This window comes from Pelmatolapia mariae, linkage group LG17, assembly GCF_036321145.2.
Source record: "Pelmatolapia mariae isolate MD_Pm_ZW linkage group LG17, Pm_UMD_F_2, whole genome shotgun sequence".
NCBI classification, from domain to species: domain Eukaryota; kingdom Metazoa; phylum Chordata; class Actinopteri; order Cichliformes; family Cichlidae; genus Pelmatolapia; species Pelmatolapia mariae.
In genome coordinates, this window is record NC_086242.1 from 33,515,519 (window position 1) to 33,534,672 (window position 19,154).

At 40.4% G+C, this 19,154-nt stretch overlaps 1 protein-coding gene across 25 annotated transcripts in view; it reads right to left on the bottom strand.

Annotated features, from left to right (window-relative positions):
• The window catches only part of dock7 (dedicator of cytokinesis 7), a 45,328-nt gene that overhangs the window by 7,861 nt on the left and 18,313 nt on the right, over window positions 1-19,154 (bottom strand). For 5 of the 25 annotated variants that reach the window (XM_063501357.1, XM_063501352.1, XM_063501351.1 and 2 more), the window contains exons 15-44: window positions 17,740-17,857; window positions 17,492-17,562; window positions 15,393-15,531; window positions 14,988-15,089; window positions 14,642-14,728; window positions 13,651-13,882; window positions 13,399-13,563; window positions 13,192-13,212; window positions 12,762-12,931; window positions 11,509-11,601; window positions 9,811-9,900; window positions 8,479-8,574; window positions 8,202-8,342; window positions 7,960-8,073; window positions 7,486-7,653; window positions 7,221-7,360; window positions 6,909-7,078; window positions 6,469-6,647; window positions 6,183-6,365; window positions 5,554-5,713; window positions 5,184-5,280; window positions 3,626-3,643; window positions 2,558-2,654; window positions 2,313-2,447; window positions 2,067-2,219; window positions 1,622-1,780; window positions 1,336-1,436; window positions 999-1,191; window positions 730-873; window positions 511-642 (exon numbers count right to left, since the gene is read on the bottom strand). In XM_063501357.1, coding sequence (XP_063357427.1) covers window positions 511-642; window positions 730-873; window positions 999-1,191; window positions 1,336-1,436; window positions 1,622-1,780; window positions 2,067-2,219; window positions 2,313-2,447; window positions 2,558-2,654; window positions 3,626-3,643; window positions 5,184-5,280; window positions 5,554-5,713; window positions 6,183-6,365; window positions 6,469-6,647; window positions 6,909-7,078; window positions 7,221-7,360; window positions 7,486-7,653; window positions 7,960-8,073; window positions 8,202-8,342; window positions 8,479-8,574; window positions 9,811-9,900; window positions 11,509-11,601; window positions 12,762-12,931; window positions 13,192-13,212; window positions 13,399-13,563; window positions 13,651-13,882; window positions 14,642-14,728; window positions 14,988-15,089; window positions 15,393-15,531; window positions 17,492-17,562; window positions 17,740-17,857 — 3,868 coding nt within the window. Of the gene's footprint in view, window positions 1-510; window positions 643-729; window positions 874-998; window positions 1,192-1,335; window positions 1,437-1,621; window positions 1,781-2,066; window positions 2,220-2,312; window positions 2,448-2,557; window positions 2,655-3,625; window positions 3,644-5,183; window positions 5,281-5,553; window positions 5,714-6,182; window positions 6,366-6,468; window positions 6,648-6,908; window positions 7,079-7,220; window positions 7,361-7,485; window positions 7,654-7,959; window positions 8,074-8,201; window positions 8,343-8,478; window positions 8,575-9,810; window positions 9,901-11,508; window positions 11,602-12,761; window positions 12,932-13,191; window positions 13,213-13,398; window positions 13,564-13,650; window positions 13,883-14,641; window positions 14,729-14,987; window positions 15,090-15,392; window positions 15,532-17,491; window positions 17,563-17,739; window positions 17,858-19,154 lie in introns of those variants that run through there. The other 20 variants (XM_063501361.1, XM_063501358.1, XM_063501353.1 and 17 more) reach the window with 14 other exon arrangements.

The window sequence follows — 19,154 nt, forward strand, 5'->3', positions numbered from 1 at the left end:
ATGCATTATAAATATGAAACAATTTTTGCCCTGCTAGCTCCATAGAACAAAGTCTATGAATGTCCAATTAAAACTATGTTTGAAGAGAGCCCATGACTTTCTGGAGAATTCCTTTAAGCCCTGCCTCCTGCACCCTCTACCCAGGCATTGTGCCACATAAAAACCCCCAAAAACAAATGGAGTATTTCCAGCAGCGATAAGGTATCTGACATGGACTGCTCCAGACAATTTCCTGACCCGATTCTCCTGACACTGTCTGGAATTTATTTATAAAAACAGCTTTGGTGGATTTACATAAGAAAAAAGAAAACAAAAGTAACCTTGTGTATCCCAAATTTAATCTTCTCATAGCAGAAGTTAGACAATGAAAACAATAAATCTGGGTCACACTGAGATATAAAAAACATTAATCTTAGAATTTAATTGCATAAATTCATTGTCAGCTTGGCACCACAAACTGCTGGGAGTTGTGATTTGAAGAAGTAGTCTACTTTGTGTGTGTGTGTTTACCTGATGAACAATTTTGCCAAAGGCTTCCTGTAGTTTACCATGTATGGTGGCTAGCTTCTTTGCGTCCCTGTTGGCTTCGTGAATTGGGATCAGTACCTTATAAACTTCATTCACAGCCTCATACATGCCGGCCTGGAAGGATGAACAATTATTTTAAATAATAGCAGGTAAAAAAACAAAACAAAGAAATAAGCATCGGTTCATGTTTCCATCTCTCACCATGGAAAAAGAGGCAGCAGCCTGCTCTAGGAGACCCACGAGACCGATCTCAGTGAAATATTTCCCTGAACAGATTCCCTCCTCGTCTGGTGACACTACATCATCAGAGACCGCAGATTCCTCCAGCACATTTGAAGAAATATTCTAGAGCACATAACCACACATGTTAAAAACAAATGAAGGTTATGGTGCATGCACAGTCATTGCAAGAAATGTGTTTCTGTAGAGGAGAGACATGTGCACAAACAATACCACAGGAATGCTCCTACCTGGAAGGTGACACAGCCTACAGGAAGATATTTGCGGTCCTCCAGCATGCTTAGGTATTCTGCCACTAAGGCAGCACTGTGCACCAGACACTGAGCAGCCTCAGCATGGTTGTTTCTCTCAGAGTGCTTTCCAGCCATGTTCTGGAGCCACGTCAGCCGCAAGTCTGGAGATGTCTGGTAACCTTTCGCAATCCTTTAAGTGGACAAAAATGCAAATGCACACACAGACCACACAGGAAATCACACCCACAACCAGATATTGACTAACCAACTACAATTAATAAATGCTCTTATAAGTAATCAAAAGAAATCACTCCATTGCACATGGGTTTTGTACCTGTACATGAGATCTATCAACATCTCAGGATCTTCCTGGTGTTCCTTCATCTTCACTGTGTCAGACAGGATCATGTGCAGATTAAAAACAAGGTCCTGAACCTGAAAGCAAGAAAATACGGCTCAGGATAAAGAGGCTCCTTCTCCAGGATGATGACATGTTTGCAAAGTAAAAGGTCCAGAGAATCACATGAGAAAATCAAATTAGAAAAATAGGATCAGCAGCAATCTGGATATTTTGCCTTTTCGAGCAGTGATGGAAAACAACTAAATAGCTAACCCAGTACCTGGTCTGGGAACGTGGTCTCCCTCAGCTCCAGATCCTCCTCTGCATAGGTAAGGATGGTCTTTAGAGAGCGACGGAGGAACTCTTCATTGAAATTCTGAGATGTTCCAACCAGCGAGGAAAGAGACATTGTCACCTGCATCTTTACTCTTGCAAAGTTCTAAAAGTTCAAGCAAAAAGAAAAAACACATGTTGTCAAAGCTGTTGGCTTTCTACTGACATATGAAGAGAGAAGGAAACACTATACATATAATTTCTAAAAAGATATTAGCACAAAGTCTGCTTTCAATAATGCATACATCAGTAACTGAACTAAAGTTTGGTATGACTGCACAGTTTGGTATTCAGATAAACCAGGTGAATTAAAGTTAACAAATATGTTATTTGTAATAGTACAGCCACATTCCACAGTTCTAACTTGTTCAACCCATCACCTCTGTACTTACATTGCCAATCTCAAAGTTTTGCCTCATGAGGAGGTAGAGGGAAGCACTGGCATGGGATCTGATCGTGCTTATGCTGCTGCTGCAGCTCCTCAGCAGTCGCAGACACAGATCAGCACACTGCTCTGTTTCTTCCTCAAAGAGTAGTTCAGGAAACTACACAGGCAGAGAGAGAAGTATTTATTACTATGTAAGCCTGGAAGATGAAATAAGCATGCTTCACACATAAAGAAAGCCCAGTAGTCTAACCTTAGATACCAGGGCCCTCTGTGTGGCAAAACAATGCTGAAGGTAGAGGGCGCTCTGGTTGCAGGCCATGCTGTGGAGCAGCACCTTCAGCACTCCACCCAGGATACTCTCCTTGGATTCCGTCACTGATGCCGTCTGGAGGGAAAAGGACTTATAAGCAGCTGTAATAGGCCTCTGAACACAGCCTGACTGGGAATATATGCCTGTTTCCATTTAGTGTGGATACGTCTTCTTCGCTTACATACCTGTACAATAATCTCCAGAGTATCAAGTATTATTAAATTGGCCTCTGTTGCGAGATTACCATCAATAAGAGCTTCATGTTCCAGCTCTGCCCTCGTCCTGCAAAGACACAAGACGACGCCGTCACAAACTGAACTCATGCATTGCGGTGTTGATGATGTGCCACTGAGTGCTGCATGAGCTTCCAGTCACCACATTAATCCACTGCACAGAATCATGAACAATGAAGAAAATTTAGAGGAAAAACATGTTATGTGTGGTGTGGATGCTCAGCCAGCTGTGTCTAAAACACAAAACAGTATGTTTACGCTATTTGGTTTATTTCTGGCAAAATCCAAGAAAGCCCTACACTGAGAGACAGTTAGCCTAAACTTATCTGCTCTTTTCTTAGAGGAAATATGAAAGGCATTAAAAGACTGGCATAATTTAAAGTTAGAAAAAAAGCAGCCCATTATTCCTGATCTACAAGAAGAACGCAGTGACTTTTATTTTGTCACATGTCCTAAAATGCCTGTGATTGAGCATCTGAAATAATACAGAACTGAATAAGTGACCGATAACAAAAAAGCTTTTGCCACATTTGACTTTCCCCCCGGCAACATCAACCAGGGAGCAACATCAGTCAGGACCCCAGAAAAACAAGCACACTGGTTAAAAAGCAGAACAGGCCCACTGCAACCACTACCAACCCCAATGCAGAGTTTGTTGTTACCAGGACAGAGGGACTGATGGGACAGGGGATTTGAGGGTCAGGGCCAGGATCAGGGGGATTCTCTTGGTGCTCTGATGTGCATGTGTGAACTTAAGTTAAAATGGAAAGGAAATGAATGTGAACAAATCACTGATTGCATTAGTTGCTAAAGTGTTAAAGTATCTCACTCAAAATTATGTTAATTCAAAAAACTGTACATGACTTGGTGAAAGCTAAGAATCAAATACAAGCTAATCAGTTCAGTCTGCATCCACTTCACCTGTCGGACTTCCCACATGCACGGCAGTACACCTTAAAAGAGGCACTAAAGCAGGGAGGAATTTAAAGGAGCACACAGCAAATGTGGACCATACAATACCTGACTGATCTGTGACTCCTACATTAACACACAGTGACATGAGAGAACAAATGGAAATTAACAGAAGACAAATGCTGGAGCAGAAATGATAAAAGAACAGGAATTAAAATTAAAACAGTAAAACAAAAAGATATAATGCTATATTTTTTGTCATCATCGGACAAAAAATATTGGCAAAAAGATGCAAAACCTTCAAGCTTTAAGCTCCCGTGTTATAGAGATACTTTTAGTTGTTGCTTGAACATGGCAACGTTTGCATAGTCATACACAAGTACATCACAAAATAACAATGTGTTTGCAATGGGCATGTATTCTTAAATTCACAGTTAGGATCATAACTGTTTTTTGCATAACTGCATCTGTACACCACTACAGTGGATTTTAAATAAACAAAATCAAAACCTGACTGAAGTGCAGACCTTCAGATTTCATTCAAAGGGTTTAACAAAAGTTAGAAATGATTTTATATGTAGTCCCCAATGCATATATATGCAATGTAAAAACACTGCCCCATCATCATATGCTTTGGATCAGGAGCTCATTCTCTCCTTCTCCATGTGCTTCTGTTCTCATCATTCTGGCTTCCAACACTTGGAACCAGTTTTGAATCTTTGATCTGCTTATTTTGTCACGGCAAAATGTGGGATCAGACCTCATGTGACTGATCACCTCCTTGTCAGTCCATTCCTTTTTTGTCTTTAAAAATGTGAAACTACATACAACAAAGTTGTTAAACACCCCGAATTAAAGCTAAAAGTCTGCACTTCAATCACATATTGATTGCTTCATTTAAAATCCACTGTGTACATTGTCCAAACCTTGGCAGTGGCATCCTGTAAAGGGTATAAGTAAACAATTTACTGTTAAATGAAAATAACGATGCAATAATGGAGTGGTGCCACAAAAAAATGAATATGACCATGAAGCCAAACTTTACATCTGGACTGATGAGAAATCTTTGAGATTCTTTTCATATAGAAAGAAAAAACATTTCCATCTCATGGTTTTCCACTATCTGAGGTTCATTTTGAACTTTAAGTCCTTTACCTTGTTAGAGTGTCTTTCTCTTGAGTGCTGGGACCAGAAATGGGACCAGCTTTTTAGTTCAACTTCTGCCTATTTTGTGTAAATTTAAAATGTGATTGGAAACAGACCTGACTCGTGCATGTGCCCCTAAGAGAATAAAGTTCCACAATGCCATTAAAAAAGATGTCTGTGTAGGTCCTCAGTCATCCAGGTCATAATAATCTAAGAAGCTTGGAAAGAAAAGCGACTGGACTTCTTGTGTCCTTTGATGTGGTCTCACTCTTCAATTGCATACCTACAACCGAGGCAGTGGAGACTTTGGAGACTCCCACTAGGGCTTAAATACCTGGGACTCTCCACCATTTGGTCTTAGAACTGAAGAAACTTCTGAGAGGTGAATGTCTTCAAGAAACTTAAAGAAGTCCAGTCGCTTTTCTTTGCAAGCTCCTTAGATTATTAAAAAAGTGTTGTGTTTTTTTGTGCATGAAACAGTAATCAGAAAAATGCCCTTCAACAGTTCAAAAAACCATACTTGTCCATCTTTTCGCTGTTTTGTCTCCAGTGGGTCATGTCCTTTCTCCATCTAAGGTTTTCCTGGCTGCCAAAAGCACTGCCAGATGGACTCCGCTCTAGATGATGGGGAAACATTATTTACCGTTTCATTTTTAAACTGTGATGAAAGAGGCTCCCTGCACACAAAAAACGTGACAAACTGGCTGTAGCCAGTACTTTCAAAAGGTACAGCTGAATGCACGTATGTATGCATGCACCTGTGTCCAGGAGAAAAAGCAGAATACACTGATTATTGTAAGCGTTGGTGTAATCCTTAAATTCTGCTTCTCAGCATTTCTTATTTCTTCCTACCTGCAACTGTGTGAGTGTGCCTGAAGTTTTAATCTCACCTAGCTGCCCCCGGCTGCGTCGCACCATTTCCTGTCTGGCCCCGATGCTGCCCAGTATGGCTTCCTCCAGCTTGGCCTTCATATCTTTGGATTTCTTAAAGGTTAGGCTGTTCATGCGTTCAAACGCCTTCTTTCCCTGCATGGTGAACACAACATGGGCCTTGTATCCATGAGGTAGAGGGTGAATGGACGGACAGAGAACACACACAGCAGGGAAGTTACTTGCAGCGAAGCACCAAGCAAGCAAAGCGGGTTAGTAGCATGAAAAGCAAATATGCAAGCACAGCACAACAAACACACAGCATAGCATAAAGAGCTTGAAACACACAGAAGGAAATAGATAATTATAGAACCTTTTGAAAAGAAATGTAAAGTTAGATGGTAAATGTGAAAATATTTTTAGTTAAGTTAGTACTAGAGCACATGCAAAAGTTTGGTTTTGTAGTTTCACCAAGTTTCAATCAGAAATATTATCCAGGCTCATGAGGTCCCCCAATTTTAATATAGAAAATAAACAGAAGAGGTGGACGTAACCCACAATGTAGATTCCCCCAGTACGCAGTGCGATCTCAGGTGGGTAATTAATGCTTAATTAGCTCAAATTGTTAGGCAGTGATTGTTGATGTTACCTTGTATTCAAAGCAGGAGACGCAGAGGTAGAGGAGATCCAGAAGGCGGTTGAGCTGGGACACTGACAGGTCTGTGAACCATTTCTGTAACACTAGCTCATCAGCATTCTTTAGCACCCACAGCAGACAGATCAGCAGGCTCCGACTGGACTCGGCTGAGAAGCTCCCGTGCTGACGACTCGCCTGGAATGCCAGAACACAAAAGGAGGAAGCAGCACACGGCACTGAGATATTTCCATTAACTGCAGATAAATTGATACAGTCACTGTGTCTTGCAGGAAATTACCTGCGAGTTGAGCAAGAAGCTGCTCGGTCGGGACATCGGAGATGCAGTTGAAGTGCCTGCTATTGCCATGGCGACAGTCTGACTGATCATGCTGTTACCTTCTCCCTCTGTCTCTTCTCCGCTGGTGCCTACGGCTGCCCCCTGAGGGCCGCCCGGTCGACCCCACTGATTATGTGACTCTAATAAAACAAAAACGAAAGAACATAATTTGCCAAATAATTAGACATGAGACAGCAGACAAAGATAAAAACTGAGGAATATAATACATTTGCGTTTTGATAAGGAATTTATCTTGACAAAATTGAAAGAAGACCTGAGAAAATATTTAAACTAATGTAAAGGTTTGAAAAAAAAAATAATCAAAAAGTAATCAAAAGATTTGTACATTGCTAACTCTAGCTAACTCTTAAGCTGCTTCATACTAAAAATGTCACCTGTACCTGTAAAATCGTGGAGTTGAGGCAGTGCTTCCATGACAATGCTGATGAGAGGCAGGTAAAGCATAGCAACACGGGCCTTGACTTCAGGATCGGCGTAGCGAGGATCAGAGTCGTGGCTGGAAAGGAGGTTGTGAACGACGCTCACTACTTTCTTATGCAGACCGAACATCCTACAGCACACAATACGTAAGAGAAGAAGCAAAACAAATTTAAAAGGAAGCAAATTGGAATGTTTCAGCTCAATCACGGGAAGATTCAGACAATAAAACACATTCACATTTAGAATCTTTCTTAATTAAAACATCTTCTCACCCCTCATTGTCTGGGTCCAGTATTACTGACAGTTCAGACAGTACCAGTCCAGCCAGATAATGCTGTTCTCTGAAGGGGACAGACAGCTCAAACATGTTGGCTATCTTTTGGTCCTGGACGTGTGTGGAGAAGCCAGAGCTCTGTGAGAGATAAGAGACACTATTAATGTTCTCTGTCATTACTTTGACTGTACTTAAATCTAACATCTGTACGCTGAAATTTTCAGAGTGTCAGCCTTTTAAGGGCAAAAAGAGTGAAAATTGACCTGCGATGTTGCTGAGGACACAGATGGGGAAGGAGAGGCAGGTGGTGTGAGCAGGCTGCAGGGCAGGTTGAGGGTGACGTAGTGTTCATGACTGCAAACAATCCTTAAGAAATCAAGCCGCAAAGACTCCAAGGTTGGGTTCTGTAAAGCGTAAAGCTTTGTGGACACCTAGAAAGAGGCAATAGAAAATACTCATTGACATATTAAAAAAAAAAAAAAAAGAAAAAAAAAAAAAGAGAGTATGTGCAGTAAAAGAAAGTGTTGAAATGTCATCACATATTAGGCTGTTATAGTCATAGTGCTGTGAATAAAGCTGAAATGCACAAAAAGGAGATCCACGCTTTAAATAGTTTAATGAAGGCCTAATCAGAAATTTCGGCACTCACCTGGCTTTTTTTCAGTCGTACTGATCCTGACAGCCATGGCAATTTAAAAATTAAAAACCAAAAGACAGAGAAAAACAAACTCATTTACCTGTTTCCAGTATGCCCTAATCAGGCTGAAGACAAAACCTCGGTCCATAACTGACAGCAAGTCATTGAGAAAGAAGGCCAGGCTCAAGTTCAGCCTCTCCACCAGCTCCAGATCCTGAACGGATGAGAAAACATGCTTTATACATGTCAAGGGCATGCCTTGGAAATTATAACTCCAAACTTAATATGCCACAAAATAATATCCAGAAATTACAAAACTCACAGAACTGGGTCATTATTTACCTTTTGGAAGCGAGACACAATGTCACCAGCGATGGTGCTGACCAGAGCTGTGATGTCATCCATGAAGCGTTCTGGGAAACGGTTCTTCCTGGGTGACTCCAAGCGGTCAGTGAAGTAAAGGTGGTGGATAATACTCTTCACCTGAGGTAAAGGTGTTCATTGGGTTAAAACATAAGCTGTTGGCAAGTTTTATTATCATTATTAGTATTATTTTTTATTTTTACACAAAAAGAACAACCCACACATGTTACACTTTATCCAGATTTTGTTTTCTTACCATGAGTTCAAAGAAAAACCAGGCCTGTTGCAGAGCACCCTCACGTACACTTCCACTGCTCACCACCCATTGGAGAGCCAACTCTTCATGGAAGAGCTGAGTCAGAAAATCAAAACAGAGACAAAGAAAGAGGGATGGACAGAGAGGGAAAGGGAAAGCAGTACAGCCAGACAGAGATAATGTGAGGCACCAGAAAAAGTAACCAAGCATAATCTAGTCAGATAGATCTCAAAATGTATTTATTTTCGTGGGTTATGACATAAAAGAAGTTTTAGATTGGCTACAGACATAACCTGCTAGCAGGTATCAACTGTTGTGACCAGGAATATAGAATGAATAAGAACGCGTACTACATTCTCTATATGAAAGAACAAGACAGCCCAGTAAAGCTTCTGCTCCTCCAAAGCTGAAAATGAACTTCATTGCAGACAAAGTTAGATATTAATAATAAAGAAAAACTGTTATAGACGTGTGCAACCATTTTTGCTTTTAACAAATGATGCACTCCTTTCACCATGGAAACTGCAGTATTTTGTAGCGCGAAATATATATGGCTAAAATACATTTCTCTCTTTTAAAGTCAGAAAAATAATTCTAGTTTTACAAAAAACATTTTTTTTATTTATTAATTTTTTTTTACATTTGGTCGTCTTATTATGCAAAAATAACATTTTTCGAGCTGTGTGTATTTTATGCAACACTAAAATCCACCACAAGTCTGGCTAACATACTGACTTTTCATCAGACTGGTAAGTCTTAAATACATCATTTTAAACCTGTATTGTACTGCCTACTGGAAAGAAATATTTTATTAAAGAGTTTAAGGTTGTTATAGCAGACACACAGCTTGGTATAAAACACCAAGTAAACAAGACCTGCTTGAAAATTCTATTATAAATTGAATTTTTTCAACCTAAGTGAAAATTATGAACTTTGTCCCGATAGACACTAAACATACCCACCCACCTGTCTGTATGTTTACTGGTAAGTATGTCCTATGGTAACATAGCACCTGACTGAAAGTCAAACAGTATCAGATTTTCTTAAATGAAAACCAAATACAATTTGCACTCTCTGACTGAGCGGTGGACAATAAAAAAGACTTTCCAATAGTCAGTGTTAGCCAGATTACAACCAACATTCACATCACATCAAAATATCCTCATACATCAAGAGGCAGATCGGTGACATACGGCATTCAACAAGACTCCACAACAACCAAATACGACATCAATCAATCCAGAGGCACACATCCACAGACAAGACAGGTGAGGAGGAGGAGGACAAGAGGTGGCTGGGGGTCGGCTCCTCCCCCAGTGCAAGTGGCTCTACCTTTTTTGTGGGCAACCGTCCTGTTAAAGTTTGCAAGAAACTGGCGCTCTCAGTGTGCGAAGACATGCGATTGCCACAGCGCTCCATGGCCTATGAGTGGGATGAATGGAACGGTGACAGCAAGGTTAGTGGAGGAGCAACGAGAGAGTGGGGTTGCACCTTCTTCCTCAGCACACAGGCAAAACGTGCGTGCTGAGTAACACAGCCCCCTCACACACACACACACGCGCACATTTTTGTGATCTGTTGGACATTTTCATACATGAAGACACAAAACAACAGACACAGGACAGGGCCACAGCACTTAAAAAGCATTGTACCCATAATCTAAAACAGCTGATACATCAATAGTTTGAGCATCTTATGGTAGAGATGCAAAATGGCTACAGAAAAGTGCAATCAAATGTAGTCTCAACATTAATAATGCTTTTGTGCAACACTCTAGCCATTGCTTAATAATGAGCCATTCTGCATCCCTCCAGGTAAATACAAGACCTTAGAGATGGTTTTATTGCAGGTAGGTGGACAACATCCCATGCTAAATGCTTATTATGAATGTGCTCTGCCAGTCTATGCACATTTACTGTGGTAAGCTAGGTGTGATTCTATGGCTACAATATGCCCATTTATTTTTATATTTTATATTAATTAAATTAATATGTTATGACAACTTAAAATGACAGAGGACTTAAGATCACATTAAGATGGAAATTGAGGCAGACAAAGACCACACACGTAGATGCACAGTCACACTCACAGATATACCATGCTCCAGAAATAAATGAACTGTGGTTGAAATGAGGGGTGTTAGGAGAGGGTCATGCAGGTTAACTAGCTGAGAGCAGAGGAAATCCAGAGAGGGAAAAAGGGAAATTTAAAAAAAAAAAAGAAAGGGGGGGGGGGGGGGGGGGTTAAAGATAAATTTAAAAAAAAAAAAAAAACATAAAAAAGAACAACTAGTCTGCTGATGGATTTCTAACACAACTCTCTTGTTTTCTCTACCAACCCAATTATTCTATGAAAGATTGTGTTGGATTTAGGCTAGCAATGACTAACCACAGTAAACCTAGAAGAGAGGTCAACAATATCTGAGAAACTGCTACCATGGATTGCTCTGGCCTATTTTTGGATATATCTTAATTTTGGCTACTTTTAATGCAGATACAGAGAAAAGAAGAGATGTGTTAGATGTGATTCGCAAAGAGGGCTGACACCTAAGACTAACATGACTGGAGGGTCATGGAGGCGGCTGTGACTCCCACGTATGGGATTAATGGGAGGGTTGTGACTTGAGGTATAACAGAATACTGTAATATTCTGAAGTTTTGGTCTTTTATGTCTTTGTCTTTAGTGTCTTTGATACTAGCCACTTTGTGTGTGGTTTAGAAATATGTGTACTTTGAATTTTTAAAAAAGCAAAATGTGGTCGGCATCACAGCCAGGTCACTTAAAACCACTGCAAAGAGCTTGAAGGATAGGCTGAAAATATTAATGAAAGGTGTGAGCATGACAAAATAAAAAGACACAAAAATGAAAAACCTTAGAATGGATAAGCACTGATATACCCGATATGCCTCGCTATTAATGATTCCAGCAAAGCACACAAATAAGCCAAAACTCCAAATATCTCAGTATCCCTTAAGTGTAGGTTGTTTTTGTTGTGAGGCAAAGTGGAGGACGGGGCATTCATAAAACCACCTGCATGGTTTCTGGAGCGGACCCAGGGCTGGATCCCCAGGGGGCACTCTTAGAGCCCATGGTGTTCACCCACGAGTTGGATCGGTCTAAGCCCTAGGGGTGCCAGGGTCAAAGGACACAAGGCAGGCGGGAAGCAAGGGAACAAGCGAGCAGCACGGGGGGGAGAAGGAGGAGGGAAGGAATAATGACAAGTTAAAGAGGTTCAGAGGTCAGGACAGCTGGACGATGCCAAGGGCCTCAAAACGGTTAGCTGTCAGTAAATTAAAAATCATCACCACATAGGAGCAAAGCACAAAGGTTCTCTCTCTCTCCCTTTCTTTCTCTGCGTTAACCCCCCCCCCCCCCCCCCCAAACAACAACTACCCCTCCCTAAGAGACAAGAGAAGAAAGGTTTAGTTAAGTATTAGCAGCAAAAGGAAACATTCATCAAAAAAGGGGCTGCATCCATCATGTCATGGTTACAAGTATAGCAAGACCATTAGAAAGGCACATTACATCGTTCAGTCACTGTTCACATATTTGTTGGGTTTTTTGAGGGGGTTAAATGAAAAAAAAAGTTTGAAGTGGGAACTCCCAAATTATATGAGACAAAATACATGACCTCAATTAAAAGAATAAAATGAAATAAAAAGGCACAAAGAAATCAAAAATAGACTGAAGAGTCTATGCTACTGTTAGAGTCCTCAGAAAAGACAAGGCTATTGGAACAATATTTGATCTTGACTGATTTGACTTTAACCTAAATACAACGTACATTTTTCACAATGCATAATAAGCATTATTTGTGCATAGCATGTGAGTGAGTGAGTATATGTGTATGTATGTGACAGGTTGCTGGTACAACGGTTGGAGAGATAAGATGTTCAAGCTTGTGTTTGCACAACGCTCATGCAGTTTACATGTTGATAAAACTGTGGGTCACTGTGCAGAGGGAGGCCTCTACCTTGCGTGGTTTAAGATACACATATTCAGTACAAATACCTTACACGAGTCTGTCTAAAAATACATCACAGAGCAAGAGCTCCTACATTACAACAGTGTTAAATAATTAACTACAGTATCTGACATCCACATGGAGTATGTATGAGCCAAATTTAGAGCAAAGTGCTCCCAAAAATATAAGCGTGGGTTCAGGCCACATTTGGACCACATGTAAGAATTTTACTTCGTGCTTCGTTAAAGATTTAACAGAAAACTGAATGACCACTCAGAGAAAACAGGTTATAGGGTCATGTATGACTTGAAGACCTTACCTTGCTGCCAATGATGGAGCGGACCTCATCGTCAGGAGAGGTGGGCGTACCGGAGATGTCGGGGTTACTGTTGCTAAGACTACGGGAGCGGTTGAGGTTAAGGCTGGCTGGTCGAACAGCTGAGCGAGCCATGGTGGCATAGTGAACCGAACCTCCCAACCCTCCTGGGCCTTTGGCAACACACAACAGAAAGAAAATGAGGAAAATAGGACTCTGATGAGCCACTGCACCTAACCATACAGTAATGAACCCATTATTTCAGAGTAGTTTATTAACACTTCTGGCAGTGGATGGTTTAACAACAAAAGCCACTGCAAAAAAAAACCAAAACCTGTATATACCAAATACAAGCCAATACACCAAAAAAACAACTGTAACTTTTATCCAAAGGCTAAATCTGTTGTGATGTACAGACGCTGGCCATATCTACCTGTTAAGGATGAGTTGGTGTCTGTGTTGAGCAGGGAGAAGACAAAATGGATGTGGGAGGAAAAAATAGTAAAAGATGAAAAGAAATAGAAAAAGAAAATTATGGCAGGAAGATTTGATGAGTTAAGGGTTGAAAGGGGTTAACTCAAAAGGAGAAAATAGAAGATTCAGGATAAAGAAAAATGGGAGGACACGGTAGTCACTGTACCTGGCGAGGGTGAGTTGGGGTCGGTGCTGGGCAAGCGGAAGACATAGTGGATGTATGAAGACAGCAGGCTGTTACGGCCGTGCATGTCCTGGCTGGTGTCCAGGTACTTATGAAGCCGGTTCACTATGGAGGCCATCACCTCGAAACATGCTTGCCCAAGATTCACTAAAGACAAAAAGAAGAGCTTTCTGCTAGTTAACATAATTACAAGTGTAGCCTTTCGTTTTTATCTGGTGCAGGCCTTTATCATACCTATCTGTCCAGCAATGACGGGCGGGCGCACTACCAGCAACACCAACTTGTCAAGTAGAAGGTGAAGGAATCGAACTATTGGTTCCAGTTGGGACGAGTTTAGTGCTGCAATGCTGGACTTGAGCTCAGTTTCCAGGTTGTTCTCCATGATTCGCATGTCTCCTATCCTTACTGGGAACATGTGCTCATCCAGGGCATGCACCAATGCAAAGAACTTATCCAGGTACTGGTCCTAATGATGGAGAGTTGGAAGAATGGGGGTAGAGATGAGGTTAATAAGAGAGAGAAAGTTTTTTGGCAAAAACAAATGTCGGTACCATAATGTGGAAGTGGCAAACAGAGAAAATCACGTAAAAAGGAGAGAAAGGAAGAAAGAAATGTGACAAAGATTAATGGATAGAAAAAAAAATACCAAGAGAAGAAGAGGGCAAGAATTAGAAAACACAATTGCGTACAAGGATGAAAAAGCTAAAGGGGAAGAAAGTCAACAAAAGTAAGCTTGGATCTATTCTTCTGTATTCTTTGCTAAACCAGCAAGTTGGCTCCCCGAGTAAAAACCGCAAGCCGAACATTACTACAAGTACACAGGAGAATCCAGCAAGTCTAATCTGTGCCAAGAACAGTGATTTATGAGCACATTAGTCCCAGCTGGGTTCCTAGAAGCCATGGTCAAGCCCCTCCCAACACCACAGTCGAATCAGAGATGGAGTAGGCCTCAGTAAATTACTGGCAAGGTAAGAGTCACTACCTAATGAACTGGTGCTGGGAAGGAATTACAGTTTAGGTGTGAAAATAATGTTTTTTCTATTAACGTTAAGTGAAATATTTTGAGTCACATTACAATAATAAATCTGTCCATCTTTGTTTCAAAATAACAGGTTATGTTGCTATTCTAAGGTTTTACATTCTAGGACATAATTTAACTAATGAATCTGAAAAATGCACAAAACTACTGTAGCTACTGTGAAGCTGTTGTGCTGAGTACTATTACCTGTGTGTGGATGGTTGAAACAGCAACCACTTCTACATTGAACACTCCTCGATGGTTGTCTACCCACTTCATGCCCGGGAGAGGGACCTGAAGGTACAATAATGGGAGAGTAAATCCGAGTGGCACTTACATAACAGAGAGAAACAATGAAAGGGAAGGGCCAGGTTATCTGATTTGCTTGTGATAATGCAGTATTATATAATAATGATTTCTGAAGTGCATCCTGGGAATCCCATATACAGCACACTAGTTATATTTAATATAGAAACATTAGAAGTTCTCCTTTAGCTCATCTCTCTGCATTATGCTTGTTTCATTCAATATAAGCTTAAAAAATGCATCTTACATCTGGGGAGAGAACAGAGTAGGACTGCGGTGGTTTTTCCAGAGACACGGGCAGACAGAAGTGTCCCGTTCTCAGACGCCCGTTCTGCAACATGGGAATCCACTGCACACAAAAAGAGAGAGATAAATGATAAACAATACACATACATCTTCTAAATTCACCAGGAGAATGTGAGTGACTGTTTTGAAAAAGATTTGTAGGCTGTGTAAACATCTCTCTAAATAAATGAATCACCCTTTTCACCCTTTCATATGTTGTACTTGTGCTATTTTCAGTTAAATTTCTTTCATTTGTGTCTTTTTGCAAATGGGGTTTGAAGTGGGCGTGTCTAAATTCACAGCTATGAAAGAACAGAGCACAAATTTGGAATTATACACACGTGCATTATCACATGATTTTACCTACCGTGTATCCCACAGGGGTCTCCAGTGGTGTGTTCTGCTTCTGCTGGCAGCTGACATGGTAAAAGGTGAAAAGAATGTGGTGGTGGTCTGACAGAGAGGCGGGCAGTTTGATCTTAATCTCGTCATGAAAGTCGGGAGATCTACATCAATTAGTAAAAAAAACAAAAAACAAAAAGAATTTCATGAGCATCACAAACTGATCATTTTAGAGTCAGATAATTGAGGACAAATCTCTTTTGAGTGGCTTGCACTCAATCGATTAAACTGTGTAGGCATATCGTACAGTTCAGGCCGCTATCTCGATGTTGCTTCACTTGGCTGATGGTTCCAGCTACAGCCACTTTAACTATAGATCTTCCACTGTCTGAACACACCGTATAAGCACAGCTTAGGCATAGAGAACAGTGGAAGAGTTTCTTAGCTGTATCAAATGTGCAAGTGCGCTGTTCTACCAACTGCCTGCTCACTGGTTAACACCTCTTCAATACTGGTGATCAGTATATGTTACTGAAGGGAGAACATGTCAGTCAGAAATATGCAAAGGCTTTTCTCAATGCTTTCCCAGAAGGCTTTTAGAGAGTTAATTGCAAAGAATATTGAATACATTAGGCCTGTTGTTTTATAAACCGGCTTAACAGGCTTACGTGCTCCATTTTCACCCCCACAATTACAAATATTTATATCAATTGACCTAAACATATTCCATTTCCACCCTCAATTTTTAACTTGGGAATATTTGTCTCAAGTAAAGCAGGGGTTCAAGTGATCTAAAAACAAAGAAATTATATAAACACATTATTATTCACTTCAGCTGAATTCTTACAAGTCCCTCAGGAGGAAACTTTCAGAAACAAACAACCACAGCTATAGTAAGCCCATCAACAGATCTACTAAGATAGCTTCAAGGATGGAAACAGCCCAAACTGCTTAAAAGGGTCATAGAAGGCAACTGATTTCTCATGGGAAGAAACAGTTTGGTTCTGGACCAGAAAAGGAAAAATCCTGGAGCAAAAACAGCATCAGGAGAAACTTTTATCGGAAATTATTGTAGGTTATTGGCAGGGCAACCTCCATTAAGACCAACAGCAAATACAAGATGGAGAAAGCAGTTCTTTCTTAAGGCATTTCTTATTTTTAGAGATATACATGGTAAAATATTTTGTGCTAGTTCTAAGCGAAATGCAAACTGTATTGACATTTCTTCTTTTGCAGCAAATTCCTAGTCAAAGTGCTACTGTCACTGAGATAATTATAAACAACAACAAAGGCACGTTCAACAATTTACACTAGTTATTAAAATGAACACCACTTGAAACCATCTAAAAATGAACTTAACCCATTTCTAAAAAAACAGCACTGAATGTAGGACAAGTGCAGACTTTACAGTGATGTTGAAGTAGTGGTGATTTTTCCCCACCTTTTAAATTTCTGGCCTTTGTAAGCTGGCATGCTGGTGCAGTGATCAGCACCGTCACCTCACAGCAAGAAGGCTCTGCGTCCACACCTGAAAGCAACCTGGTGCCTTTCTGTGAGGAACTTGCATGTTCCCCCTGTTCCTGAGTGGGCTCTCTCCAGGTACTCTGGCTGCCTTCTGCGTGGTAGATTAAGTGGTGATTCTAAATTGCCTATAGATGTGAATGTGAACGTCAACCGTTTTTGTCTTTATCTACCAGATATTTTCCCCAGTGTCCGCTAGGATAGGATCCTCCCACCCTTCGTGTCATTGATTTGGTTTAGTGGATGGATGGATGGATGGATGCATTTCTGTTGTGACTTTGAACAGTGTAAAGTATATAAAAGAATAAAAAACATGCAAATTAAGAAAATATCTTTACAACTTTGGTAAATAATACATGCTATTCTATATATTCCTTGGATTGCAGTGGGGGGTTTTTTCTCCTAAATGCTTGATTTTTGTCCTCAAAACAATGAGGATGTTTTACCTGATCTGCTTGTGTTTTGTCTTTTAGGATATGTTTTTCTCTCATTTCGATACAGATCAAGGTTAACATCCTTTTTCCTGATTTTTCTAAGTAGAGTTGATTTTTGACGACGCGTTTGGAACAGCACACCATGTAGCTTATTTCAACCAAAACACACCTGTTGTGGTACACCACTGCAGTGTAGGCCTCTTTGTAGAAATCAGCACAACTTGACTTCCCAAATATTACCTGAGGAATAAACAACAGTTTTACAATAAATCAGATAATCAAAAATGTATTTTTTAATTATTACCAACTGCGTAATAAAAGTTGCCAAGACACTAAAACATCTGACAGATATTACATTCATAGCTTGACTAAAATTCAAAAACAACAATCTTCATGTTCTGGAAAATCATTGTGTACCGGCATTGCATTGCTTGGATCTTCTCCGTTCATAAATTGCACTTTCACGGTGATGTTGCGGGCGGAGCCTTGGCGGTTGGCAAAGTTCAGACTCTGAGGGTTCACATATAGCAGATTTCTGAAAAATATACGTTCAAGAGCACAGACACAAAGAGAGGAAAAAAATGCACATCAGAGATTCAACCACACTGGAATTAAAAGACAGGGATAAAACAGTAAAGAAGCATAACATAAACCTTAGAGGAATTTACCTTTATATCAAAATCTTTTTGCAACTGAGAGGTTTAACATACAGATTCATATTGTTTACATTTTCCAGGCCTTAAAATACAGCTAGGAAGCAGCAGTGTTACTCATCGTCACAAGGTAAACTATTATAAAGTGGTAACTTTAATACACCTCAGTAAATTTTATAATACTGCGTAGCACATTTTCAAATACAGATTTGAAAAATAATCCAAAATGAGGGCCATATCATTTGACTACGTAAAGAGGATTAATGACCTTTTACTCTAATAACCAAGTGTCTCTGAAAGTGCTTGACCTACTTACCCTAACACTGTTACATCAGTTTCCACGAACTGATCAATTAAAAGGGGCAAGACTCCCACAGCAGCTAAACCTATTCTGACTGGTACTTATGGGAGGCTTGGCCTATCAGTAACCATGAAAGGTAACCATTGCAAATAGACTTTACTTTTCAGAATGGGTTAGATAAGAGGGGAATAGGAACTGTATAAATCACTACAAAAGGATATTAACTATCTGCAATGATTTCTAATATTTTAAGATGGGTACTGAGAGCGTGGCATTATCGTCAGTAATTTCATGCAAAGAAGGAAACCAGAATAATGTGTGGAGAATAAACGGCTGAGGGCCCTGGGGAAAATTTTCCGAATTTGAGATGCTATTTTTCCAATTTTATCAACTGCCACTTCACAAGAATGGCTTCCATGTGAAGTAAGTCTCCCTATAAGCCAAACTACTTTGGTTTACACTGGATGTTTTTTGCAATTAATTCATATACATGAGATAAAAGGCACCTGGTCAATCTCTTGTTTTACTTCACAATCCCATTCATTGTTGCCAAAATGTGTGTGGTATACTCGTTGCTGAACTGTTGGGAAGGAGGAGGAAGCCCCAGAATAGGAAGTGTAAAGTAACCTGGGATCAGCTGACAAACCGCAATGACGTAGTCGATTCTGTGGGGGATAACCCCACAGAGACCGCAGCTGGAACCACAAGTGACAAGGAATCGTGGGAATCTTTGTCTAATGATTAAAAATCGAATCCATCTTTTCCTCTGTTAACATCCATCTAGCATGTCCTAGTAATTGTCATGGCTGTTCTGAAGCAGGCTGTTGAACTGAAATAGACCCCAAGATGACATTACTGTGGCAGAGCTGAAATACCCA